This window comes from Micropterus salmoides, unplaced genomic scaffold (genome assembly GCF_014851395.1).
Source record: "Micropterus salmoides isolate LMB-PRFRI ecotype aquatic unplaced genomic scaffold, ASM1485139v1 Ms_hic_scaffold_1679, whole genome shotgun sequence".
Lineage (NCBI taxonomy): Eukaryota > Metazoa > Chordata > Actinopteri > Centrarchiformes > Centrarchidae > Micropterus > Micropterus salmoides.
In genome coordinates, this window is record NW_024040795.1 from 38,581 (window position 1) to 61,793 (window position 23,213).

General features: G+C 40.3%; 1 protein-coding gene and 6 non-coding genes across 7 annotated transcripts; 6 read left to right on the forward strand and 1 right to left on the reverse strand.

The window, feature by feature from the left end:
• Positions 1-73: 73 nt before the first annotated feature.
• trnam-cau lies at positions 74-146 on the forward strand. Its single transcript has one exon. It is a non-coding gene; the product is annotated as a tRNA-Met (tRNA).
• A 2,128-nt stretch (positions 147-2,274) lies between these two features.
• Positions 2,275-2,347, forward strand: trnam-cau. Its single transcript has one exon. It is a non-coding gene; the product is annotated as a tRNA-Met (tRNA).
• Positions 2,348-4,082: 1,735 nt separating this feature from the next.
• trnam-cau lies at positions 4,083-4,155 on the forward strand. The gene has a single exon. It is a non-coding gene; the product is annotated as a tRNA-Met (tRNA).
• A 1,650-nt stretch (positions 4,156-5,805) lies between these two features.
• On the forward strand, positions 5,806-5,878 carry trnam-cau. The gene has a single exon. It is a non-coding gene; the product is annotated as a tRNA-Met (tRNA).
• Positions 5,879-6,907: 1,029 nt separating this feature from the next.
• trnam-cau lies at positions 6,908-6,980 on the forward strand. The gene has a single exon. It is a non-coding gene; the product is annotated as a tRNA-Met (tRNA).
• A 1,735-nt stretch (positions 6,981-8,715) lies between these two features.
• trnam-cau lies at positions 8,716-8,788 on the forward strand. Its single transcript has one exon. It is a non-coding gene; the product is annotated as a tRNA-Met (tRNA).
• Positions 8,789-16,116: 7,328 nt separating this feature from the next.
• On the reverse strand, positions 16,117-19,734 carry LOC119906557 (cytoplasmic dynein 2 heavy chain 1-like). The gene is made up of 5 exons (XM_038723927.1): positions 19,659-19,734; positions 19,486-19,536; positions 19,350-19,403; positions 18,951-19,082; positions 16,117-16,420 (listed from the first exon to the last, which is right to left on the reverse strand). The coding sequence occupies exons 1-5, from the start codon at positions 19,710-19,712 to the stop codon at positions 16,286-16,288; spliced, it is 426 nt and encodes a 141-aa protein (XP_038579855.1). The 5' UTR covers positions 19,713-19,734; the 3' UTR covers positions 16,117-16,285.
• Positions 19,735-23,213: the final 3,479 nt, after the last annotated feature.

Here is a 23,213-nt window from a genome sequence, read left to right on the forward strand (position 1 = left end):
CTCACCTTTTAGTCTGTGAGAAGAGCTCTAACTGCATGGTCACAGCTGAATATCAGAATGCACTGTTTTTCAGGCCTCGTTGGCGCAGTAGGCAGCGCGTCAGTCTCATAATCTGAAGGTCGTGAGTTCAAGCCTCACACGGGGCAGGTGTTTTAAAACCAAATGACAACACAGTGGGCAGGATAAATAGTGCCGCCATATTGGTAAAAGGTATCTCGTCAATCTATGAAACAAAATACACCTGATGCAGACAACTGTGATTCTTACAAAAGCAGCACTTCTCTTGTGAAGCTGTATCACATTACAGGATGAGCATCTGTGATTGCCACAGAGCTGTGCTCAGTCCAGCATCAGTCCCATTTACCGTTGTTTCTTTAACACTATCCAACATAAATCTCGGACACCATACTTTACACACCCATGCACACATATGTTCACACACTGACAAAACAGACTACCACATACACTGTATTATTATTTCTTTGTTATAGTTATGTTCTTAGTCTTGTGTTTGCCTCAACCTTGGCTCCCACTCTTTTGACATTGCCTCAGTATTGGGTCAGGACATAAAAGTATCTAAAGTTAATTGTAGCCTTTATGTGAGCATTTGCTGTGCAGATACATTGTTGTTATTGAGCAGCGCATCAGTCACGACCTTCAGTCACCACCAGCGTGACCGTGAACTGTAAACTCTTAAGCTAACAGGGAAGAGAAATTTCAAAATGTTTGGAAAAACGCAAAGTTTAAACGTGCTCAGTTCCATGTCAACTGAGCAATTGCATCCAACTACGAAGACTGTGTGATATAGCGGAAAGCTCCGGAACAAGCAAATAGACGGACATTTTGTTAAGACTGTTTTGTCAATTATTGTTTCAGAGGTCAAGACTGAACTGTCCAACTACGAAGACTGTGTGAATCTATGAAAAAAATACACAAACGTGCTCAGTTCCATGTCAACTGAGCAATTGCATCCAACTACGAAGACTGTGTGATATAGCGGAAAGCTCCGGAACAAGCAAATAGATGGACGTTTTGATTAGACTGTTTTGTCAATTATTGTTTCAGAGGTCAAGACTGAACTGTCCAGCTGAAGGGTTATGGCTCACCTTTTAGTCTGTGAGAAGAGCTCTAACTGCATGGTCACAGCTGAATATCAGAATGCACTGTTTTTCAGGCCTCGTTGGTGCAGTAGGCAGCGCGTCAGTCTCATAATCTGAAGGTCGTGAGTTCAAGCCTCACACGGGGCAGGTGTTTTAAAACCAAATGACAACACAGTGGGCAGGATAAATAGTGCCGCCATATTGGTAAAAGGTATCTCGTCAATCTATAAAACAAAATACACCTGATGCAGACAACTGTGATTCTTACAAAAGCAGCACTTCTCTTGTGAAGCTGTATCACATTACAGGTTGAGCATCTGTGATTGCCACAGAGCTGTGCTCAGTCCACCATCAGTCCCATTTACCGTTGTTTCTTTAACGCTATCCAACATAAATCTCGGACACCATACTTTACACACCCATGCACACATATGTTCACACACTGACAAAACAGACTACCACATACACTGTATTATTATTTCTTTGTTATAGTTATGTTCTTAGTCTTGTGTTTGCTCAACCTTGGCTCCCACTCTTTTGACATTGCCTCAGTATTGGGTCAGGACATAAAAGTATCTAAAGTTAATTGTAGCCTTTATGTGAGCATTTGCTGTGCAGATACATTGTTGTTATTAGCAGCGCATCAGTCACGACCTTCAGTCACCACCAGCGTGACCGTGAACTGTAAACTCTTAAGCTAACAGGGAAGAGAAATTTCAAAATGTTTGGAAAAACGCAAAGTTTAAACGTGCTCAGTTCCATGTCAACTGAGCAATTGCATCCAACTACGAAGACTGTGTGATATAGCGGAAAGCTCCGGAACAAGCAAATAGACGGACATTTTGTTAAGACTGTTTTGTCAATTATAGTTTCAGAGGTCAAGACTGAACTGTCCAACTATGAAGACTGTGTGAATCTATGAAAAAAAATACACAAACGTGCTCAGTTCCATGTCAACTGAGCAATTGCATCCAACTACGAAGACTGTGTGATATAGTGGAAAGCTCCGGAACAAGCAAATAGATGGACGTTTTGTTAAGACTGTTTTGTCAATTATTGTTTCAGAGGTCAAGACTGAACTGTCCAGCTGAAGGGTTATGGCTCACCTTTTAGTCTGTGAGAAGAGCTCTAACTGCATGGTCACAGCTGAATATCAGAATGCACTGTTTTTCAGGCCTCGTTGGCGCAGTAGGCAGCGCGTCAGTCTCATAATCTGAAGGTCGTGAGTTCAAGCCTCACACGGGGCAGGTGTTTTAAAACCAAATGACAACACAGTGGGCAGGATAAATAGTGCCGCCATATTGGTAAAAGGTATCTTGTCAATCTATGAAAAAAAAATACACCTGATGCAGACAACTGTGATTCTTACAAAAGCAGCACTTCTCTTGTGAAGCTGTATCACATTACAGGTTGAGCATCTGTGATTGCCACAGAGCTGTGCTCAGTCCACCATCAGTCCCATTTACCGTTGTTTCTTTAACACTATCCAACATAAATCTCGGACACCATACTTTACACACCCATGCACACATATGTTCACACACTGACAAAACAGACTACCACATACACTGTATTATTATTTCTTTGTTATAGTTATGTTCTTAGTCTTGTGTTTGCCTCAACCTTGGCTCCCACTCTTTTGACATTGCCTCAGTATTGGGTCAGGACATAAAAGTATCTAAAGTTAATTGTAGCCTTTATGTGAGCATTTGCTGTGCAGATACATTGTTGTTATTGAGCAGCGCATCAGTCACGACCTTCAGTCACCACCAGCGTGACGGTGAACTGTAAACTCTTAAGCTAACAGGGAAGAGAAATTTCAAAATGTTTGGAAAAACGCAAAGTTTAAACGTGCTCAGTTCCATGTCAACTGAGCAATTGCATCCAACTACGAAGACTGTGTGATATAGCGGAAAGCTCCGGAACAAGCAAATAGACGGACATTTTGTTAAGACTGTTTTGTCAATTATTGTTTCAGAGGTCAAGACTGAACTGTCCAACTACGAAGACTGTGTGAATCTATGAAAAAAATACACAAACGTGCTCAGTTCCATGTCAACTGAGCAATTGCATCCAACTACGAAGACTGTGTGATATAGCGATATGCAAAGAAGTCCCGCATCGCTCTGACTCAGCTTAGATGTTCTTACGCTGTTCACAGTCCCATTTACCGTTGTTTCTTTAACACTATCCAACATAAATCTCGGACACCATACTTTACACACCCATGCACACATATGTTCACACACTGACAAAACAGACTACCACATACACTGTATTATTATTTCTTTGTTATAGTTATGTTCTTAGTCTTGTGTTTGCCTCAACCTTGGCTCCCACTCTTTTGACATTGCCTCAGTATTGGGTCAGGACATAAAAGTATCTAAAGTTAATTGTAGCCTTTATGTGAGCATTTGCTGTGCAGATACATTGTTGTTATTGAGCAGCGCATCAGTCACGACCTTCAGTCACCACCAGCGTGACCGTGAACTGTAAACTCTTAAGCTAACAGGGAAGAGAAATTTCAAAATGTTTGGAAAAACGCAAAGTTTAAACGTGCTCAGTTCCATGTCAACTGAGCAATTGCATCCAACTACGAAGACTGTGTGATATAGCGGAAAGCTCCGGAACAAGCAAATAGACGGACATTTTGTTAAGACTGTTTTGTCAATTATTGTTTCAGAGGTCAAGACTGAACTGTCCAACTATGAAGACTGTGTGAATCTATGAAAAAAAATACACAAACGTGCTCAGTTCCATGTCAACTGAGCAATTGCATCCAACTACGAAGACTGTGTGATATAGCGGAAAGCTCCGGAACAAGCAAATAGATGGACGTTTTGTTAAGACTGTTTTGTCAATTATTGTTTCAGAGGTCAAGACTGAACTGTCCAGCTGAAGGGTTATGGCTCACCTTTTAGTCTGTGAGAAGAGCTCTAACTGCATGGTCACAGCTGAATATCAGAATGCACTGTTTTTCAGGCCTCGTTGGCGCAGTAGGCAGCGCGTCAGTCTCATAATCTGAAGGTCGTGAGTTCAAGCCTCACACGGGGCAGGTGTTTTAAAACCAAATGACAACACAGTGGGCAGGATAAATAGTGCCGCCATATTGGTAAAAGGTATCTCGTCAATCTATGAAAAAAAAATACACCTGATGCAGACAACTGTGATTCTTACAAAAGCAGCACTTCTCTTGTGAAGCTGTATCACATTACAGGTTGAGCATCTGTGATTGCCACAGAGCTGTGCTCAGTCCACCATCAGTCCCATTTACCGTTGTTTCTTTAACACTATCCAACATAAATCTCGGACACCATACTTTACACACCCATGCACACATATGTTCACACACTGACAAAACAGACTACCACATACACTGTATTATTATTTATAAAAGTATCTAAAGTTAATTGTAGCCTTTATGTGAGCATTTGCTGTGCAGATACATTGTTGTTATTGAGCAGCGCATCAGTCACGACCTTCAGTCACCACCAGCGTGACGGTGAACTGTAAACTCTTAAGCTAACAGGGAAGAGAAATTTCAAAATGTTTGGAAAAACGCAAAGTTTAAACGTGCTCAGTTCCATGTCAACTGAGCAATTGCATCCAACTACGAAGACTGTGTGATATAGCGGAAAGCTCCGGAACAAGCAAATAGACGGACATTTTGTTAAGACTGTTTTGTCAATTATTGTTTCAGAGGTCAAGACTGAACTGTCCAACTACGAAGACTGTGTGAATCTATGAAAAAAAATACACAAACGTGCTCAGTTCCATGTCAACTGAGCAATTGCATCCAACTACGAAGACTGTGTGATATAGCGATATGCAAAGAAGTCCCGCATCGCTCTGACTCAGCTTAGATGTTCTTACGCTGTTCACAGTCCCATTTACCGTTGTTTCTTTAACACTATCCAACATAAATCTCGGACACCATACTTTACACACCCATGCACACATATGTTCACACACTGACAAAACAGACTACCACATACACTGTATTATTATTTCTTTGTTATAGTTATGTTCTTAGTCTTGTGTTTGCCTCAACCTTGGCTCCCACTCTTTTGACATTGCCTCAGTATTGGGTCAGGACATAAAAGTATCTAAAGTTAATTGTAGCCTTTATGTGAGCATTTGCTGTGCAGATACATTGTTGTTATTGAGCAGCGCATCAGTCACGACCTTCAGTCACCACCAGCGTGACCGTGAACTGTAAACTCTTAAGCTAACAGGGAAGAGAAATTTCAAAATGTTTGGAAAAACGCAAAGTTTAAACGTGCTCAGTTCCATGTCAACTGAGCAATTGCATCCAACTACGAAGACTGTGTGATATAGCGGAAAGCTCTGGAACAAGCAAATAGACGGACATTTTGTTAAGACTGTTTTGTCAATTATTGTTTCAGAGGTCAAGACTGAACTGTCCAACTACGAAGACTGTGTGAATCTATGAAAAAAAATACACAAACGTGCTCAGTTCCATGTCAACTGAGCAATTGCATCCAACTACGAAGACTGTGTGATATAGCGGAAAGCTCCGGAACAAGCAAATAGATGGACGTTTTGTTAAGACTGTTTTGTCAATTATTGTTTCAGAGGTCAAGACTGAACTGTCCAGCTGAAGGGTTATGGCTCACCTTTTAGTCTGTGAGAAGAGCTCTAACTGCATGGTCACAGCTGAATATCAGAATGCACTGTTTTTCAGGCCTCGTTGGCGCAGTAGGCAGCGCATCAGTCTCATAATCTGAAGGTCGTGAGTTCAAGCCTCACACGGGGCAGGTGTTTTAAAACCAAATGACAACACAGTGGGCAGGATAAATAGTGCCGCCATATTGGTAAAAGGTATCTCGTCAATCTATAAAACAAAATACACCTGATGCAGACAACTGTGATTCTTACAAAAGCAGCACTTCTCTTGTGAAGCTGTATCACATTACAGGTTGAGCATCTGTGATTGCCACAGAGCTGTGCTCAGTCCACCATCAGTCCCATTTACCGTTGTTTCTTTAACGCTATCCAACATAAATCTCGGACACCATACTTTACACACCCATGCACACATATGTTCACACACTGACAAAACAGACTACCACATACACTGTATTATTATTTCTTTGTTATAGTTATGTTCTTAGTCTTGTGTTTGCTTCAACCTTGGCTCCCACTCTTTTGACATTGCCTCAGTATTGGGTCAGGACATAAAAGTATCTAAAGTTAATTGTAGCCTTTATGTGAGCATTTGCTGTGCAGATACATTGTTGTTATTTAGCAGCGCATCAGTCACGACCTTCAGTCACCACCAGCGTGACCGTGAACTGTAAACTCTTAAGCTAACAGGGAAGAGAAATTTCAAAATGTTTGGAAAAACGCAAAGTTTAAACGTGCTCAGTTCCATGTCAACTGAGCAATTGCATCCAACTACGAAGACTGTGTGATATAGCGGAAAGCTCCGGAACAAGCAAATAGACGGACATTTTGTTAAGACTGTTTTGTCAATTATAGTTTCAGAGGTCAAGACTGAACTGTCCAACTATGAAGACTGTGTGAATCTATGAAAAAAAATACACAAACGTGCTCAGTTCCATGTCAACTGAGCAATTGCATCCAACTACGAAGACTGTGTGATATAGTGGAAAGCTCCGGAACAAGCAAATAGATGGACGTTTTGTTAAGACTGTTTTGTCAATTATTGTTTCAGAGGTCAAGACTGAACTGTCCAGCTGAAGGGTTATGGCTCACCTTTTAGTCTGTGAGAAGAGCTCTAACTGCATGGTCACAGCTGAATATCAGAATGCACTGTTTTTCAGGCCTCGTTGGCGCAGTAGGCAGCGCGTCAGTCTCATAATCTGAAGGTCGTGAGTTCAAGCCTCACACGGGGCAGGTGTTTTAAAACCAAATGACAACACAGTGGGCAGGATAAATAGTGCCGCCATATTGGTAAAAGGTATCTTGTCAATCTATGAAAAAAAAATACACCTGATGCAGACAACTGTGATTCTTACAAAAGCAGCACTTCTCTTGTGAAGCTGTATCACATTACAGGTTGAGCATCTGTGATTGCCACAGAGCTGTGCTCAGTCCACCATCAGTCCCATTTACCGTTGTTTCTTTAACACTATCCAACATAAATCTCGGACACCATACTTTACACACCCATGCACACATATGTTCACACACTGACAAAACAGACTACCACATACACTGTATTATTATTTCTTTGTTATAGTTATGTTCTTAGTCTTGTGTTTGCCTCAACCTTGGCTCCCACTCTTTTGACATTGCCTCAGTATTGGGTCAGGACATAAAAGTATCTAAAGTTAATTGTAGCCTTTATGTGAGCATTTGCTGTGCAGATACATTGTTGTTATTGAGCAGCGCATCAGTCACGACCTTCAGTCACCACCAGCGTGACGGTGAACTGTAAACTCTTAAGCTAACAGGGAAGAGAAATTTCAAAATGTTTGGAAAAACGCAAAGTTTAAACGTGCTCAGTTCCATGTCAACTGAGCAATTGCATCCAACTACGAAGACTGTGTGATATAGCGGAAAGCTCCGGAACAAGCAAATAGACGGACATTTTGTTAAGACTGTTTTGTCAATTATTGTTTCAGAGGTCAAGACTGAACTGTCCAACTACGAAGACTGTGTGAATCTATGAAAAAAAATACACAAACGTGCTCAGTTCCATGTCAACTGAGCAATTGCATCCAACTACGAAGACTGTGTGATATAGCGATATGCAAAGAAGTCCCGCATCGCTCTGACTCAGCTTAGATGTTCTTACGCTGTTCACAGTCCCATTTACCGTTGTTTCTTTAACACTATCCAACATAAATCTCGGACACCATACTTTACACACCCATGCACACATATGTTCACACACTGACAAAACAGACTACCACATACACTGTATTATTATTTCTTTGTTATAGTTATGTTCTTAGTCTTGTGTTTGCCTCAACCTTGGCTCCCACTCTTTTGACATTGCCTCAGTATTGGGTCAGGACATAAAAGTATCTAAAGTTAATTGTAGCCTTTATGTGAGCATTTGGTGTGCAGATACATTGTTGTTATTGAGCAGCGCATCAGTCACGACCTTCAGTCACCACCAGCGTGACGTGAACTGTAAACTCTTAAGCTAACAGGGAAGAGAAATTTCAAAATGTTTGGAAAAACGCAAAGTTTAAACGTGCTCAGTTCCATGTCAACTGAGCAATTGCATCCAACTACGAAGACTGTGTGATATAGCGGAAAGCTCCGGAACAAGCAAATAGACGGACATTTTGTTAAGACTGTTTTGTCAATTATTGTTTCAGAGGTCAAGACTGAACTGTCCAACTACGAAGACTGTGTGAATCTATGAAAAAAAATACACAAACGTGCTCAGTTCCATGTCAACTGAGCAATTGCATCCAACTACGAAGACTGTGTGATATAGCGGAAAGCTCCGGAACAAGCAAATAGATGGACGTTTTGTTAAGACTGTTTTGTCAATTATTGTTTCAGAGGTCAAGACTGAACTGTCCAGCTGAAGGGTTATGGCTCACCTTTTAGTCTGTGAGAAGAGCTCTAACTGCATGGTCACAGCTGAATATCAGAATGCACTGTTTTTCAGGCCTCGTTGGCGCAGTAGGCAGCGCGTCAGTCTCATAATCTGAAGGTCGTGAGTTCAAGCCTCACACGGGGCAGGTGTTTTAAAACCAAATGACAACACAGTGGGCAGGATAAATAGTGCCGCCATATTGGTAAAAGGTATCTCGTCAATCTATAAAACAAAATACACCTGATGCAGACAACTGTGATTCTTACAAAAGCAGCACTTCTCTTGTGAAGCTGTATCACATTACAGGTTGAGCATCTGTGATTGCCACAGAGCTGTGCTCAGTCCAGCATCAGTCCCATTTACCGTTGTTTCTTTAACGCTATCCAACATAAATCTCGGACACCATACTTTACACACCCATGCACACATATGTTCACACACTGACAAAACAGACTACCACATACACTGTATTATTATTTCTTTGTTATAGTTATGTTCTTAGTCTTGTGTTTGCCTCAACCTTGGCTCCCACTCTTTTGACATTGCCTCAGTATTGGGTCAGGACATAAAAGTATCTAAAGTTAATTGTAGCCTTTATGTGAGCATTTGGTGTGCAGATACATTGTTGTTATTGAGCAGCGCATCAGTCACGACCTTCAGTCACCACCAGCGTGACCGTGAACTGTAAACTCTTAAGCTAACAGGGAAGAGAAATTTCAAAATGTTTGGAAAAACGCAAAGTTTAAACGTGCTCAGTTCCATGTCAACTGAGCAATTGCATCCAACTACGAAGACTGTGTGATATAGCGGAAAGCTCCGGAACAAGCAAATAGACGGACATTTTGTTAAGACTGTTTTGTCAATTATTGTTTCAGAGGTCAAGACTGAACTGTCCAACTACGAAGACTGTGTGAATCTATGAAAAAAAATACACAAACGTGCTCAGTTCCATGTCAACTGAGCAATTGCATCCAACTACGAAGACTGTGTGATATAGCGATATGCAAAGAAGTCCCGCATCGCTCTGACTCAGCTTAGATGTTCTTACGCTGTTCACAGTCCCATTTACCGTTGTTTCTTTAACACTATCCAACATAAATCTCGGACACCATACTTTACACACCCATGCACACATATGTTCACACACTGACAAAACAGACTACCACATACACTGTATTATTATTTCTTTGTTATAGTTATGTTCTTAGTCTTGTGTTTGCCTCAACCTTGGCTCCCACTCTTTTGACATTGCCTCAGTATTGGGTCAGGACATAAAAGTATCTAAAGTTAATTGTAGCCTTTATGTGAGCATTTGCTGTGCAGATACATTGTTGTTATTGAGCAGCGCATCAGTCACGACCTTCAGTCACCACCAGCGTGACGGTGAACTGTAAACTCTTAAGCTAACAGGGAAGAGAAATTTCAAAATGTTTGGAAAAACGCAAAGTTTAAACGTGCTCAGTTCCATGTCAACTGAGCAATTGCATCCAACTACGAAGACTGTGTGATATAGCGGAAAGCTCCGGAACAAGCAAATAGACGGACATTTTGTTAAGACTGTTTTGTCAATTATTGTTTCAGAGGTCAAGACTGAACTGTCCAGCTGAAGGGTTATGGCTCACCTTTTAGTCTGTGAGAAGAGCTCTAACTGCATGGTCACAGCTGAATATCAGAATGCACTGTTTTTCAGGTCTCGATGGCGCAGTAGGCAGCGCGTCAGTCTCATAATCTGAAGGTCGTGAGTTCAAGCCTCACACGGGGCAGGTGTTTTAAAACCAAATGACAACACAGTGGGCAGGATAAATAGTGCCGCCATATTGGTAAAAGGTATCTCGTCAATCTATGAAACAAAATACACCTGATGCAGACAACTGTGATTCTTACAAAAGCAGCACTTCTCTTGTGAAGCTGTATCACATTACAGGTTGAGCATCTGTGATTGCCACAGAGCTGTGCTCAGTCCAGCATCAGTCCCATTTACCGTTGTTTCTTTAACGCTATCCAACATAAATCTCGGACACCATACTTTACACACCCATGCACACATATGTTCACACACTGACAAAACAGACTACCACATACACTGTATTATTATTTCTTTGTTATAGTTATGTTCTTAGTCTTGTGTTTGCCTCAACCTTGGCTCCCACTCTTTTGACATTGCCTCAGTATTGGGTCAGGACATAAAAGTATCTAAAGTTAATTGTAGCCTTCATGTGAGCATTTGCTGTGCAGATACATTGTTGTTATTGAGTAGCGCATCAGTGATGTGTTGGCGCAGTAGGCAGTGCGTCAGTGTCATAATCTGAAGGTCATGAGTTCAAGCCTCACACGGGGTAGGTGTTTTATAACCAAAGGACAACCCAATGGCACAGATTACACGCAGGATACCAGTAGATTTGCATGATGATTCAACTCAATCTATGAAAAACATTCACAAGAAAATTGCTGTTTTTGTAAGAATCACAGTTGTTTGGATCAGGTGTAACTGGATCACCTTGCAACAATATAGAATAGTGGAGACACAAACTGCATGCTGTCAAAACAAATGGACAATTTAAGTGGTGTAAGAAGGTGAGTTTAAGTCAGAAAAAAAGAAAAGCGAGCAAGTCAGATGAGTGAAAGAAAAGAAAGGTCAGAAAAGTAAGAAGATAGTGTGGCTCAGGGAGCCAATGAAATGATGGAGACCAAAGGGGAAACTTTTTTAACGAAAATTAATATTGTTATCGCGATATTCCTGATTAACATCACATTTTGTCAATATCGTACACCCCTAGTTAGAATTTTTTTTTCAATGATCATTTCCGAGGTCAAGAATTCACTGTCATGTTGAATGGTTATTAATATGTGAGAATACGTGTAGGAAGACGTTTAACAAAATCCAGTTACTCTGCAGTTGCAACTGTGACAACTCATCTGAATCACAATCCACAATTATTTAATCGTGACGCGTAAAAATAAAAAAGTTGCCTGTTTAAAGGGGCTATATGTTGTTTATTAATGAAATTATTGACTTTTTTACTGCCTATTTGTGAATGGGTTGTAACCTCACAAAAAAACAAACCATTCACTGGCTTTCTCGGTTACCTCTGACAGCCTGTAAACCAATTAATTTTCTGCTTAATCCATTGGTTTACATCAGCAGTGATGTTCATGTGTGGTCCTGAGCCTCTTGCCCACTGATTTTGAACTCTATACACAGCGGCAACAGGGCAGATAATGACATGGAGTCGGCTAACACCAAAAAATAACCACCTCACAACAGAGACCCCAACACAAACTCCACGTAAGGATAAACAGCAAAAAAAATTATTAAGCCCATGAGGCCACTTTGTTTTGGATATAAAATTTAACTAAATATAAAAACTAAACTTAATATAAAAAATAAAGTTAGATTTCATTCAATTGGTACAATAAAGTGACATTACTGCAATTACTGTGATTTTTAGTTGGCTGAAGTTGGATAATGTTAGCTTGCTGGCTAATGCAGACCACTTGCTAAAGTTATCCGGTGCAAAATACTGTAATTGTAACGTTATGGCTTGCCACAATACTTCACCAGCTAACGTGATCCATATTACTATCCTGAGTACCAGTATTATGTCAAAGTGTTGGTTTTAGCCTGCAAGAAATTATGTAATGGTTTTTAGCTTTGCTGAAATAAACAATGGCAACTGTAATGACAAGGTAAACTGCAATATTGCATGGAATTAATACAGAAGACAGAAAAAAGCAGGTTATTTCATACGTTGTTTTCATTTTATGTGCTTTATCTCCTGTTCTGTATGTTTCTCATACTATCATATTGTTTATAATTCTGGTTAGATTAGGATTATCGTGTCTCAACAAAATTCCATATCCATTCAGTACAGTAACGTTAATTACTATGGTCTAACCAATGTGGCAACAATCTCATTTATAATATTCTGTCTACCTCACTAACCATTTTTGCTGCCATCCAGTAAATGTAGCTATGCTGACATTGCTGAGCCTCTCTGGTAAAAGATACAAAGATAGTTATTGAAAAGCCAGCAGGCAAGATAAAGCCGACACATCACATTGGCTAAATGCAGTCAATGTAAATTTGTCATGCAAAGAGGATGGATTAGTTCAACATCAAGCTGACAAACACATTACTGTAACAGTTTACAGCATTTTGTATAAAACTGTCTCTTTCCTGGGTCATGAAATTAATAATATAAGGGTGACTGAAACCTTTATGTCAATCATTTGGTGTCACCATACGTTGCTTTTAAATCCCCACTTTACCGCTACCGATTTAGTAATTATGGCAATTAAAGGGGTGCACAAGACAGAGAATCTGTAGTATTTATTTTTAGCCACACTAGGGGCATTGCTCAATGGATGGCAACGTCAGTCTTTCGGTTGGTCAATCCACCACTTTGTTCTAGATTGAAATATCTGCCATGACATTTTGTACCGACATTCATGGTTTACAGACAATGTATTGTACTTTGGTATACCCTGACCTTCTCTCCAGCGCTACCATGAGGTACATGGTACAAGTACATTTGTATGTTTGAGTGAAATGTCTTAACAACTATTTGATAGATTGGCATGAAAAATGGTCTACATAATAATTCCCCTGTCAGGTTGAAATTTAAATAACTTGGGGATCCCGAACTTTCCATGTAGCATCATCATCAGGTATCATCAGACTTGTCGAAAACCCCTGGAACAGCACAATGTAAATTATGTTGTATGGTGGGAGAGGAATGTTTGGCCTTGAGTTATTGTTTATTCATTAATGAATGTGCATATGACAAAGATTCTGATGTCCAAAGCACATACAGTAGATTTCCCCAAGGTTAACACATCAAGTAAGGCTTTTTAAAATGCACGTGTGTATTTGATTTTAGCAGGTGCACGACCAGACACTAATGGAAATAGAGTGTATCCTTGTATTCAAAATGCACAACTGAACAGACTAAAAGTGAAACTTAAAGGTGGGGTGTGTATCTAATCCAATACACATCTTTTTGTCAAATTCTGTGAATATGTCCTCATGATCCGCATAATCTCTTTCCGTTCTGTGTGTGTACTTAAAAAAACCTCCGGTCTTTGTACACGGACATTCAGCTTACTTTCAAGTTTGCCAAGACATGCTGTTGTTGTGATGTTAGCTATAGTAGCAGGAGAGCAGTGAATGTCGCTGTCTGGAGCTAATGTGTTGTCTCTGGGACCGTCTCCTCCTGTCTGCATTTTAGCTTTGCAGCAGCAACTGTAGTGACAGTTTGATAACCCACAACTTAGCTAATGTTAATTACATTACTTGCTGTGTCGTTGTTCGCTCTGTATCATGGTATTTGTCATGATACTGGAAGGAAATCTTCATAATCGTCTACTAGGGTTGAATAGGGTTGTTATTAATTTGTTTCATATGGTTTTATTATGTATATTTTCTAAATCTAAACACAGTAGAAAACTTTAAAAAAGATTTTTTTTTTCTTTTTTAACTTAACTAAAATTACTAAAATTATCTGGAAAATTACTTTCGGCATTAGTAATTAACTGGATTGTGAGCAGCTCAAAAGCGCCACACACACACACACAAAACTGATGACATTGATGGACAGATGAATGTACATTCTCAAACACACAAACAAAGCAATGCTACACTGCTAACACAGGCAAAACCTATATAAACATGAAAAAACATTAGCATGTCTTGTCACACAGTACACACACAATGGAAAGTTAGTTTTATACACATATTAACACCTGCATATTGGTTTCACCTTACACAAATTAGCAGTGTCCCAGATAGTGAAGTCAGAATCCAACACACCATTAGGATTATCTGGACCGAATGCACGGGCTCATTAAGCACTCTCTAGCAACATCATCGTGTGAGTGTGTGTGTGAGAAGTCAGTGTGGGAGAGAGAGACAATGAGAAAAGACAACAGACATAGAAGTGTGTGTGTGTGTGTGTGTGTGTGTGTCATTTACTGAAGGACAGTGGCATTCTCACAGGGCTAAAAGACACATAAAGAGAAAGGATAGAGTGGACTATCACGAAACAAAATCACATCATTGACGATTGAAGTATGGCTCAGAAATCCGGAATAAAAGCTTTGTCTGAGAATATTTTGCTTGAGTGGAATTTGATGACAGAAGATGCTTGGGAAAAACAACAGAAATATTTTCATATGGGGCCCTCTTCGGCAGGGCTGGGGCTCCCGCTGCTTCACCCTGCCACCTCTCTCACTGTGGGGGCATTCGGGAATCCCTGGGGCACATGTTGTCGTGGTGGGTTTTGGACCCCTTCCTTGGGGGTGGTTGAAAGGGGGGGCTGCTGGCTCTGCCTGCACATTGAGGGGGGGGGGGCAGCCTCCGGCTGGGCTGGTTGGCCCTGGTTTTCCCACGTTAACACTCCCTGGCAGCGGGGCTACCGGCCAGTGGGTCTCACTGTGCGCGGGTGGTGTGCGGGTTGGGGTCGTCACTTGCGTGCTGATGTTGATGATTGCGTGGCATTTTGCCAGTTTGGTTGCCCGTTCGGGGTGGCACTGGCCTCTGTTGTCTGCGTGCCGCGGTCGGTCCAGGTGCCACTCTTCTGCGGGTTCTGCCTTTTGCTTTCCGACGGCATTGCGTTGTCAATTGGATGGCTGGTGTCTTTGGCGTTTGCTGGTCGGGTCGGGGTCTTCTGCGTTCGCGACGCGATTCGTCTGGGAGTGAAGTCACTTATTTAAATGAATTGTTATTATTTCAGTTCTCACGGCAGTGCTGTGTTGTTTATTTATGTTGCCTGAAATTTTTCTCGTTTTCACTTCTCTCTTAATTGTCTTCCTATGTCAGCTGTTTATTGCTACTGTTCGGCTGGTTGTCTCTTTGTTTTTGTTTGTTTGTTGTTTTTTGTTTGTTTGTTTCTCTCCTCCCCACCCCCCATCCCCGTTCTCTTACAGGTGTTGCCCTCTCTCTGTGCTGTGTGTTTATGTGGTGTTTCTATTCCCCATCCCCATGTCTGTCCCCTGTCTGGCCCGGTGACAAATAGATTTGAATAAATAACAATACAGACAAAGGAGTATATTAATACTCTCTTGTTAAAGTAAAAATCTGTCTGGCACAATATGGTATCCAGCTCCTCATACTCATACCAGGCTGCCGGGCAGGACAGGTTTAAAATAAATAAATAAATCTTTTCATATAGGAGAATGAGGGAGAAGTAGTTTACCAAAAAGGGGTAAAGTAGAATCTAGCAATTTATGATGTCTACAGCTCATTATTCAGAAGATATTCAGAATAATAATGTTTTAAACAGCTCTTAATACTTTTGTTTACCTTCAAAATCTGTAATACACGTTAAAGGTGTGCATAAGATGTGATACATGCCTATATTTAATGTGAAACTCAGTTTTAGAGTCTAGGTCTGACAAGGGGGAGAAAATAAGGAAAGAAGAAAAACCTTGTAAATATCAATGAAGATGGGACCCATTTGCAGAGCGGCTAGGGGCCTAGTGGGCAGAGTGAATATTTTGTGAATAGAACCTGACTGAAAATCGGTGTGCTGATATTATCAGCCCATATAAAATCCTCAAATATCAAAATCGGTGTGAATAATAAATGCTTTTTTATGTGTATTGTGGTCCACCATAGTAGAACGGTACTAAGTTTAACTCCAGTCTACTTAGCAACATGTATTGAAATCATAAAAACGATGAAATGCCCCAAAATGAAACACTTACCCAAGGCCTGGGTGGCAAATACTGCCATGGCACTCTGCAGTCGGTCTGGTCTGACTGCCTGAACCAATAACAGCTGGGGAGACCAAAGAGAAAAACATACATTAGATAACAAAGACCAGGTGTCCATTAAAATGTGTTAGACAGATGGTCAATCCCAATCATATCAAATAGAAATGTTACATATCCAAAAAGTCAGCTTTTAAGAAAAAAAAGGTTAACTTGGATACATAAGTTTTCAAATTCAGAGGCTTTGAGATGTTCTGGTTTGTTTTTGTTTTTTTTTATTTTTGAGAAGACAATAAACAAAGTAAATAAGTAAGCCCATGACAGTCAAGTGTGCATACTTGTCTTTAGTGACAAGGGGCTTCTGTCTTGTTCATGCTTTGAAATGAGATCAGCTAAGTCTTTATTCAGTTCATGAATTTATTCCCCGAGGGGATCAATAAAGTAAGTAAGGGGAAAATTTAAGGTTTTAAAGGACCTACATTCAAATAAACTTAATGATAATATACTATATAATATCGCTTATCAATGTTTGGAGAAATCCTGTTTGGTAGTATTATGCTTCAATTATTAAGCTCCTTTCCTGTGGAATCAGGTTCAAGTTTGGTTTCGGGAGCAGACACCATCTCCACATTTAAGAGTAGGCTTTAGACTTTCTTCTTTGATAAAGCTTATAGTTAGGGCTGGCTCAGGTGAGCCCTGAACCATCCCTTAGTTATGCTGCTATGGGCTTAGACTGGTGGGAGATTTCCCATGATGCACTGAGCTCATCTCTCCTCCTCTCTCTCTTTCCATCTGTATGCAACCTTATCCCATTAATGCATGTTACTAACTTCGCTCCTTCCCTTCTGGGTCTGAAGCTGTGGGGTCTGGATCTGTGGTTGCGAGTCTAGTCCTATAATTATTATCATTACTATTACTATATTAATCAGTACCATCATTCATTTTCTCTACCGCTACTACCTTTACGGTTTGTATTTCTGTGTGGATATTATATTGAGTGCTCCCCCCACCCTCTCTCTATCTCCCTTTTTTTGGGGGCGGTCCACCAGTATGGCTGAACAAGATTTTTTGTTTTTTTTATTGCGATATGAGTCACACATTTTCACTGAAAAATATATAAAAACAATGATGTGATTTTTGTTGGGGTGTGTACGAAATGTCTAATATGATTTGTAGGCCGGGACATCTCTGTAGCACCACAATGCGTCATTTATAATTGTATGTTGTGGTATGAGATGTTTTACTTTTATCAGAAAATTGCAGCTCATGCGATTTGGATATTACACTTGGCCATACTGCAATTTCTATTGCAGGCTGTCCGTAATTAATTTTGTTCAGCCATATGCACCAGCTGCATATACTAGCGGTAGCTTGCTAATCTCCTTAGCTGGGTTAGCCGGGTTAGCCAGGTTAGCCAAGCTCATGTAGTGTCAGTTTACCGGTTCATTACACCAAAAATTGACAAGAATTAGTGTCAAACTGTATGATAACATTGTTCAACTGAAGCCAAGTATGTCTGTGGAAACACGGCAAACATGCAATTTATGACAGCATCACCGAAAGTGTCAATTAGGGGAACGAGACAAAAGCAAACTGAAAGGCAAGTCCCTCTCCCCATAACGTCCAAGCAGTCTCACTACAGATTCAGACCATGCCAAGGTGTTTATTGCTGCAGGTATGCAACCGTTCTAGGTTGTAGAGAACACAGAATTACAGCATATGGTCAAAGGTCTTTCACATGTGCTAGTTAGTCCGTTCTGTCTGCACTGTGTAGCGCATGCTGCAGTCGTTCAGGAATTATCAACAGGTCAGAGTCTTATGATGGAGTATTATTGACATTTGCCTTAACTTTTACAATAAGAATTGCGGTCAATGAGCCACTGTTGAATGTTTAAATGTTTCAAAATAAATTAAAATAGTTACTTACTCTCGTCATGGTGTTCGTTCTGCTTTTCCTGTCTATTTTTGGTACTGGTGTGTATGTCTGTCTGTTTGGTCCGTGTGCGTGCATGCTTGTTCAAATATGTTCTAGATTTTGGTCTGTGTTCTGTCAGTTGGTCATTGTTCCAGTGTCTTGTCCTGTTTCCTGTTTAAGTGTAGCGATCATCTGCTCCTGGTGTTTATCTCAAGCTTGTTTCCTGTCTGGTCGGTTACCCTAATGTGTTCCAACGGTTTTGTTCCCCTTCCTGCTTGTGTGAATCTTTATATAATGTCTGAGTCTCCACTACCTGTTGCATTATCATCGTTGTCGAGTGTCTCCGTGTGCTCACTGTGTGTTCTCAGCCCGTTTTTGGATATGCTGTGGTTGATTATTCCCCATGGGATTAGGTTTCTGTTTACAGACTTTATTACCTGTGTTTGGACTCTTGCCTGTAATGCTGTTCATTTGAGCCTAGGTTTTCTGTGTTGGTGTTATAATATTGAAACTTACCAGCTACTCTCAGTTTCTTGTGTGTGGGCCCAAATAACTTGACTAACAGAACTTAATTAAATCACGACAAAACAGAGGTACAAAAATAAGTGTACCCCTACTTTTGATATACTAAATATAAATAATGATAAGTTGTTCCATTTGGCTGATTTGATTGAAAACTGACCTGCTGGAAGGGAGTAATCTTCTTGACAATGGAGGATGGGATTTCCTGTTCACACTGCGAGCTCTGTGAGAAGGACAGCCACAGTTCTAAATCACTCAAACACAGGGACTGGTAGAGGGCTGGGAATGTAGCCTGTGAAAGAGGAATAGTTCAAGTTGAAAAGGTGAAAGAAATGATGTTAAGCTCAGTAAGGACTGCTATACTTACATTCTTTTTAAATCACATTAAGCTATTCATTTTGTCTACTGTTTGGAGAAAATATCCAAATGTCAAACTAATTATTAAGCATTATTCTGTTATTTTTCAGCTTTTGTCACACATTGCATATACAGGGGATGATGTAATAATGTACTGTACATATTTGTTTGTGTACGTAAGTGTGTATATCACTGTGTTTACTTTAAAAATGGCCACTGCTCCTTGTCTCTCCTGATCAATCCAAGAAGGGAACTCCTGCCGAGAGAGGGGAGGTGTAAGTCAAGGACAGAAATAGTATGGTGTTTTCTCATTCTCAGAAATAAAGCTGCACTCTTACTTCTTTCTTAAACATTTCTCCTACGATGGATCCAGTGAAGACATCCCATTCCTACAGCAAAGAGTAAACAATTCTCAGGTCCAAAGCTGTAATTATCTATATTTAATTTGTCTCCGAAATCAGTATTAATGAAATCCTAAAAATGCAGATACTAAATATACAAAGATACTCACACTCTCCTGGAAGAATTCAGGGTACATGCCTTTTACAAAGTGCATCGCAAACATCAACTGGTCAGCCTGAGACAGAGAAGGGAGGAGACAGAGACTGATACACTGTAGAATATGTCACATATGATAACCCTGCCCTGCTCAAAACCCAAGTAGAAACACAGAAAGTCATGGTAAAGCACCAAATATTAGCATCTCTTCCAGACCAAGGGCAAACACACTCATATTCCCATTGCATACGTAGCCCAGCCTTCCTAACTAAAGGGATTGTAAAGGGTTGCTATAAAATTGACAAAAAAGCCCCAGGGTCTTCAAGAACTACGCTGACAAACACTCATACTCTCTCTTTATTTCTCATCCGCTGGTAGAGTTTGAGAGAGATAACAGAAACAGCCACAAATCAAGATGCCTATCCACAGAGGGAACAGAAAGCCAGTGACCAATAATAATAATCTTTATTTGTAGAGCACTTTTCAAAAACAAGTTACAAAGTGCTTTAACAAGTGTAAAGACAATAATACAAAACAATACAAGCATGAAAACATTGAAAAGACTAAAATACACGTTTAAGATAAATATAAAATTAGTAAAATAGAATAAAATAAAAGGGATAAAATAAAGTCAAATAAGATCGGGAAAGGCTCTCCTATAAAAGTATGTTTTAAGAAGGGACTTAAAAGAGTTCACTGACTCAGCTGACCTGATTTCCTCGGGCAGGCTGTTCCAGAGCCTCGGGGCCCTGACAGCAAACGCTCTGTCCCCTTTAGTTTTCAGTCGAGACTCTGGACAGACAACAGACCTCTGCCTGAGGATCTCAAGGTACGTGCTGTGTGTATGGGACTAAAAAAACAGAAATATAACAAGGCGAGAGGCCATGAAGAGCTTTAAAAGTGATCAATAGAATTTTAAAGTCAATTCTAAAACATACTGGGAGCCAGTGTAATGAAGCTAAAATAGGAGTAATGTGGTCATATTTCTTTGTTCTGGTTAAAAGCCTGGCAGCTGAGTTCTGGACAGTCTGGAGTCGATCAATAGATTTTTGGGTTAAACAGGTGAAAAGGCTGTTGCAATAATCCAGGCGTGATGAGATGAAGGTGTGTAAAATGGTCTCGGTGTCCTTAAAAGTTAACATAGATCGAATTTTTGCTATATTTCTAAGTTGATAAAAACATGATTGAACAAGCTTTGTGGTGTGCTGCTCGAAATTTAAATACTATCAAACCAAACACCAAGGTTCTTTGCCACAGGCTTATTGTGATTTACTATGGAACCATCAGATGACAGTATTTGATTTGCCATCTGCTGGGACCCAATGACCAGGATTTCTGTTTTGTCTGAGTTCAGCTGGAGGAAATTATTTGACATCCATTTTTTAACTTCACAAAGGCAGTTGTTAAGTGAACTCAGCATTCCAGGGTCTGTGGATCTGACGGGCAAGTATATTTGGTGTCATCAGCATAAATATGAAAAGAAATGCCATATTTATGGATAATATGTCCAAGGGGAAGCAGATACAAGGAAAACAAAATGGGTCCTAAGACCAACCCCTGAAGCACACCATATTTAACTGGACAGAACGAAGAGACATAGTTGTTTACGGACACGCAAAACTTCCTATTTGACAGGTAGGATGAAAACCATTCTAGGGCAGTACCAGAGATCCCCACCCAGTGCCTCAGTCTGTCTAACATGATGTTGTGATCAATGGTGTCTAAAGCAGCGCTAAGGTCCAGGAGTACCAGGACTGAGCACATACCTTCATCAGCAGACATTAAAAGGTCATTGGTGACTTTAAGCAGGGCAGTCTCAGTGCTGTGGTACTTCCTGAAACCAGATTGAAACTTTTCAAATTTTGTTATTTTCCAGTACAGTGAGCAGCTGTTTGGACACATTTCTTTTTAGAAGCTTTGCAATAAAAGGCAGTTTTGAAATTGGTCTAAAATTTTGTGGGAGGGAGGGATCTAAACCAGGTTTCTTTAAAAGTGGGTTCACGCAAGCCGTTTTAAAATATCAGGGACACAACCAGTAGATAGGGAGCTGTTGAAAACAGAGTAAAAACTTTGTAGGTATTACATCAAGTGGGCTGGAGAACACTCTCATTTGTGATACTGTTTTTAAAAGCTCAGACAAGTCGATGGGATAAACTGGTTAAAACTCTCTTGTTGCTGGTGAGGAACCTCTGAGTAAGAGGCCACGGGGGTAATATAGGCTCTGATTGACACCACCTTATTGGTAAAATAAGATAAAAACAATTCACAGTCATCATTACTTCCAGCTGAGGCACAATGAGGGGTTGGGTTTACCAGCTGATCCACAGTCTTAAACAGAAACCTGGGATTGTGTTTATGTGTAGTAATGAGTTCAGAAAAATAGTGTGTTCTCAAGTTATTGTATTTAATTAATAATCCTTCAGACTGGGTAATGGACTTGGAGACTGGATTTTTTCCATCTGTGCTCTGCTTTCCTGCATTCTTCCTTCTGAGGCTGCAAATGCTGTCATTTATCCAGGGTTGCTTACTAGCTTTCCAGGGTTGCTTACTAGCTTTAGACGTAGGCCTAACCTTTAGAGGAGCAGTAATATTTAGTGACGACAAGCAGATATGATGAAGTGATTGACCAGATTGTCGTGTTGGAATCAGACAGGTGTTGGCTTTGGCTCTGAAAGAATGCGCAAAACTTTGAAACACTTTGTTCATTAAAGATGCGAGAACACAGAGCTTGATGAGGCGGCATGAGTAACAGGCGAATTGCAGCTAAAAGCAATACATCTGTGGTCAGATATGGTCATGTCCACTAATTCCACAGAGGAAATGCTGACACCCAGGGTAAAAACCAAGTCCAGTGTATGACCACGGTTATGTGTTTGCCCTTTGACATGTTGTTTGAAGTTAAAAGAAGTGGCCATATTTAAAAAGTCAGTTGCATTAACATTGGTGGGGTCATCAACATGAATATTAAAATCGCCAAAATACAATTCTGTCATAATTTAAAACCAAAGTAGATAAAATTCAGGAAGTTCTGATAAAAATCCTCCAGGCAGTTTTGGGGGGTGATAAATTATAACAATATGATAGGTTGCAGCCTCCAACTTTAAGAGTGAGAACTTCAAAGAGTTAAATTAATCACAGCGTACTTGATACATTTAAAATTTTCCTATACACGCTCACTAGCCCACCACAACGACCACTGACCCTCGGTTGACAAACAATCATATTGAGCGGACACAGTTCAGCTAGCTGGCTATAGTCATTCATTTGCAACCAGGATTCATTAAAACATAAAATCTAGATTTGCAGACAGAAAAATCATTTAAGATAAAAGTCTTACTCAAAGTGATCTCACATTGAAGAGAGCCATTTTGAAATGTGTGTTTTGTTCTGGGTGCTGGAATTGGTGCATTTTCTGTGTGGATGTGCACATTTCGGTTTACTGGTCTATACGTATGATGACAGGAATAGAATCTTTGGAACAACGCTGGGAGCAGACAGTTCTACATGCCAGCACGTGGAGACAGTTGTTTTTGGCATGAGGCAGAGATCTGTTCAGTGACCGGTGGTG

Bases quoted from the DNA above. Each gene is read 5' to 3' on its own strand.
- LOC119906557 (XM_038723927.1), bottom strand. From the start codon at position 19,712: ATGTTTGCGATGCACTTTGTAAAAGGCATGTACCCTGAATTCTTCCAG. The intron at 19,404-19,485 runs GTAAGAGTGCAG...CTCTCTCGGCAG, and splicing joins GAGAAATGTTTAAGAAAGAA to GAGTTCCCTTCTTGGATTGA. The intron at 19,083-19,349 runs GTAAACACAGTG...CCTCTTTCACAG, and splicing joins GAGCAGTGGCCATTTTTAAA to GCTACATTCCCAGCCCTCTA.